The 4,704-nt window shown below is 54.7% G+C and overlaps 1 protein-coding gene across 1 annotated transcript in view; it reads left to right on the top strand.

The window, feature by feature from the left end:
* Positions 1-416: 416 nt before the first annotated feature.
* The window catches only part of LOC104276056 (cyclin-T1-like), a gene marked incomplete at both ends in the record, with an annotated part of 4,466 nt that continues 178 nt past the window's right edge, over positions 417-4,704 (top strand). Inside the window, 4 exons of the mRNA XM_009872222.1 lie at positions 417-503; positions 1,934-1,996; positions 2,243-2,288; positions 4,316-4,479. Coding sequence (XP_009870524.1) covers positions 417-503; positions 1,934-1,996; positions 2,243-2,288; positions 4,316-4,479 — 360 coding nt within the window. The remainder of the gene's footprint in view (positions 504-1,933; positions 1,997-2,242; positions 2,289-4,315; positions 4,480-4,704) is intronic.

Below are 4,704 nucleotides of genomic sequence, written 5' to 3'. Positions count from 1 at the left end.
CAGGTTTGTTAAAAAAGTTGCCGATCCCCCTCGAGACAGCCCGCCTTGCCTGGAACTGAGCAGCCAGCCCTGCTGGAAAGGGGCAGCTTTATCCAGGAAAGCTTAAGGAGAAAAAAAGACTAATAACAGTAAAAAAAAATAAAAAGCAGTTGGTTGCTGGTACTGCTCGTGTAGCCATCCTGTGCGGTGCAAAGGCCCAGGAGTGAGAAGCGCCCCTGTGGATCCTGAAGCCACCGTCCCCTGGCAGGAGGGGGAGCGGGTCGGCCCCAGCACTCTGCTTCCTCTCTCCTGGCGGGGAACCTGTGCCAGCCCCCCGGTGCCGAGCAGCACAAAGGTTCTCCCTTGCTATTTTTGCCTCCCTGAGAGCAGAGGGTGTTAGAATTGTGCAGGCTTTATGCGGAGTGCCTCATCGTGAGTAACTTGCCTGTCCTCTCAACCCCAGGCTTACCTGCAACAAGCCCAAGACCTGGTCATTCTAGAGAGCATAATACTGCAGACCCTGGGTAAGTTTTTCAAAGCGGACGGGCCGCCACACGAATCCCAGAGCCAGGAGCGTTCCGCAGAGCGGAGAGCCTAACCGCCCCGTCTTCTCCACAGCTGGAGGGCAGATGCACAGCTGGCCAGTGGGACAGCAAGAGTCCAGGCAACAAACTCTATTTTTTTTATTTTTTTTTTTCACACCCGCTCCTTCTTGGTTTCCTCTTAACGTCAAGTTTTTTCAGGTGCAAACTTGTGTCAGGTTCAATGCTCAGAGAAAGTAAAGCGTGAAAATGGGGCTCGTCTCTTTTTTTTTTTTTTTTAAAAAAGAAAATCTTCCCTCCACAACAGGTTTTATACTGCTCGGACGCCGGCCGCTGTCCCCCGTTGTGCTGTTAAACCCGGTAGCGCTCCAGCCCTGTAGCCAGGGAGCGGTTTGCATTGAGAGCTGCCCAACCAAACCTGGGCTGGAAGATAATATTTTGAGCAGAGAGCTGAACACAGGGGATAAAAAAAACAAACCGGAAAGAATTTTTGCGTTTGGGTTTGGTTTTTTTTTTTAAAGTAGAAGTTGGAACCTGCGTTTAGGGCTGTTACCTGTTGGATCAGGTATCCTGTTTCTCGCTGAAATGTGCTGTTAAAACTTATTTTTACTAACTCATTCCATTTCAGAGGCAGGCTGTAGATAGCCCTCTGCTCCAGGATACTCTGTGGGCCTTTGTTGTTCCCCGTGTGGGTCAGAGCACGCGCTGCTCGTCCCTGACTCGCGAGGGGACAGGAGGGACAGGGCTCTCGGGGCGGGGGTCGCCCATGCCGGTGGCGAAACCGCGACCCCAGTTCTGCAGCGACCTGGTTCTCCAGTTGCCTTTTTAACGTCCTGGTCCTTCTAGAATGTTCCGCGTGGGAAGAACCAAATCTGTTGCCCACATGGACCAATTTGCATATTTTTTTGTTTTCCCCTTTTCTTTAAAACATAATGGCCAAACCGAGTAGGAAACTGAAGCGAGGATTGCGTTCAGTTGTCAGGCTCCTTCAAAGGGAAAACGTCTGCTTCCTCTTAGCTTTTTGGGTGAGAGAAATTCCTTTGAGCAGATGCCATTGTCTTCTCCTTCCTCCCAGCTGCTGTAAGAGGCTTTGTCCTGCTATTTTTAAAACCCTTTAATAGTTGTTTTGTTTTCAGTGAGGTCTTTCAAGCCCAGGAGTCGTTTAGCTGCTCGGAGGTCTGGCAGCAGCAGTGACCTTCGGGTTTTGTGACTGGAGAACTTGAGTCTTCTGGATACAGGAAAAAAACACAAAACGGGCTCCTCTGTTCCCGCTCGCCTCCGAGCAGAGAGCAGGGGCTGTAGGAGGGAAGGGGAGAAGTTCTTGCCCCCCAGGAGCAGGAAACGTGAGGTTCGTAGATCCGTGGGGCCGTGCTGCCGGTTTGCTGATGTCCCCACGTCTTGTGTTCTTCCAGGTTTCGAGATCACCATCGACCACCCCCACACCCACGTGGTGAAGTGCACGCAGCTCGTGCGAGGTGAGAGCTGGGAACGCGCCGCTTCGCTCAGGATTTCCTTCCCCCTCCTCCCCGCTCTGTCTCCTTAAAACCGTAACGAACGTCCAACGCCCGATGTGACGTGGTGGCTCTGCAGAGCCCCCTGCGTACGGCGATTCCTGAAAACCCTTCGCGGGGTGGCGGGAGGCCCCTGGTTGTCGCGCGGAAACGTGACGGTGTTTGTTCGGGATCCGCAGACTCACGCCCTGCTTTTTTGTCTCATTTCAGCCAGCAAGGACTTGGCGCAAACTTCCTACTTCATGGCTACCAACAGGTTACTATTTTGCTTTATTCCTATTTGGCAGAGGGGCTTGTCTGGAGGAGATGAGCTGCCGGTGACCCCCGGGGCACCGGTCGGCCCGCGAGCAAGCGGGGATTGCTCGGTTTGGCTCCGAACGAGCGGGAACCCTTTCTCCTGCTCGCTGCTGGTCAAACCCAGCTGCAGAACTGGCCCGAAGGGTGAGGCCTGGCCCGAAGGGTGAGGCAGGTGGGACACGCAGGCTTTTCTGGGGAGTTACAGTTGTGAATGCGGAGAAAAAACTCAACCCAACAAGGTAGTGTTGGAATGAATATATATGGTTTTATTTGCTTAGTACCTGGGCGTTGGAGAGTTTCTGCTGAAGGAGGTGCTGTGTGGTTGCCAACCGGTGCGGTTTGTACCTCAAAAAAGGCTGATCTAGGGTATAAATGGAGAGAAAGGGACGTTGGATACAGGCTCGAGGTGTTACAAGAGAAAGCGATCGCTGTGGCTGGACAGACAGTCCTGTGAGCAGGGTCTTGGAAACAAAAAAAGCCCCTTTTTTTCACCTTGGGGTAGTTTTGTCACTAGACTTTCACTGCGAGGCTGATACCGGTCCTTGCGTTGGGACTTCCACTCGTTAAATTTAATTTCCTGGATAATCAGCTCCAGGCAAATCACGGGAGTCAAGGTTCAGAACGGGCCGAGTCGTGGGCACGGAAAACCTTGTGGTTTCGTGAAAGAGCTGGCGAAAGGGAAGGGGGGGGGAGAAAAAGGTGGTTTAGGCACTAGCCTGGGTGAAGCTGCAGAGTCAGGGAACGCTTCCAAGCCCTGGCCCAGCAAACGTCCGTGGCCTTGGGCGAGTTATTTCGCTCCTCTCTGCACGTGAGTGGCGTTCCCTGGTCACCCCGGTGGGTGGAGGTGCTCTCTGGCTCCAAAGGGGGCTGCGTGGGCTCCCTGCGTCGAGGGCGGGTGGTGGTGGTGACGCTGAGGTGGATGAATCCTTGAGACCTGTTTTATCCTGGCGGTGGTGGCGGCAAAGCCAAGGAATCGTGAGTTAAGGTTCTAACTGAAAGAAATCCAGGCAGAAAGGGAGAAATGCAGCCAGGCAGCCTCGATTTTGCTGTAAGGCGACGCCACAAAATGCCCCACGAGGGTGCTTACGCGATGAGCCAGATTGATTGGGCTCCTGGTGTCGTTACGAGGCAGAGTTAAAGGTTTTTGTGCACCTCGGCTTCGCTTCGTGCCGTGGCAGAGTGGCCGAGGGCTGCGAATCCCCGGGCTTTGACTTCTTGGTGCGGAATCTCTGAAATGACTTCGGACTTTTTGGCTGTAGATGGTACCTCTGTCTCTCCCCGTGTTGTGTTGGTGGAAAAGATGTTTAATAACCTGAGCAGGGCGAAGAAACGTGGGTAACGCCGTCCCGCGGCCTCACGTCGGTGCTCGGTGCCGCCGTTTCCGTTGAGGGCCGGTTCGTGAGGGGCACAGCGGGCGAATCTGCTGCTCAGCTCGCTCTGCTGCTTTCTAAGAGCTGATGTTCCTGCAGGCAGGGAGCAGGACGTGTCCGTAGCGCATCGGTTCTCCCCTTCCCGGTGCTCTGGACCTCCCAGCGCTGGCATCCGAGCTGTCGCTTGGCAGACAAATTCACTAATGAAAATCCTTGTTTAGGTGCTCCCGAGTCGCTCGTGGTGCTGTTCACAGCCGAAGTTTCGCTCGCTTTTCCTAAAAAATGGCTGAGGGGAAAGGCCAGACCTTTCCTAAAAGCTGCCGAGGGCCCGTTTGCTCCTTGAATGCCGTCCCGAGAGTTGGAAGTGTCTCTGAGCCTGCCGAGCCTCGGTCAAGTAGCCCACCCCCAGATTTATCCGCGGCGAGCCGAGCCGGCGGAGCGGGCTGGAGGCACGACCCCCTGCCCCCCAGTATCAGTAGGGCCGTACTGGGGGAGGAAGGGCCGGGGTTTCCCCGCCTCCTGCGCAGCGTCTGGTCAGCGGGCGATGGTGAGCGCCGGAGTTCAGGCTTGGGAGTTGATGGCTTTCTGTTTCTCTCTCCCCGCTGGTGTCTTTCAGCCTGCACCGGACCACCTTCAGCCTGCAGTACACCCCGCCCGTTGTGGCCTGCGTCTGTATCCACCTGGCTTGTAAATGGTCCAACTGGGAGATCCCAGTCTCCACGGACGGGAAGCACTGGTGGGAATACGTTGATGGCACTGTAACTCTGGAGCTCTTAGATGGTAAGTTTTGTGGAGCGAAGGGTTTCCCCCCTGAGAAAAAAAATAAATAAAAAAGGCTCTTTACATTATTTTTGGCATCTCTGTTCCTGGGTCGGCTGGTTCGTGGACTCCAGGATTTGCCGAGGGCGGCGGCAGAGATGGCAAAAAGCGCGCAGCGAGACGAGTTTAAAACGTGGTCAGCGATGTTCGTTCTCAGCATTTCCCCTCCCGGAGTAGCTCCATCTC

Source organism: Apaloderma vittatum, unplaced genomic scaffold (assembly GCF_000703405.1).
Source record: "Apaloderma vittatum isolate BGI_N311 unplaced genomic scaffold, ASM70340v1 scaffold25036, whole genome shotgun sequence".
Classification (NCBI taxonomy): Eukaryota; Metazoa; Chordata; class Aves; order Trogoniformes; family Trogonidae; genus Apaloderma; species Apaloderma vittatum.
This window is presented reverse-complemented; position numbering and strand designations above follow the sequence as displayed.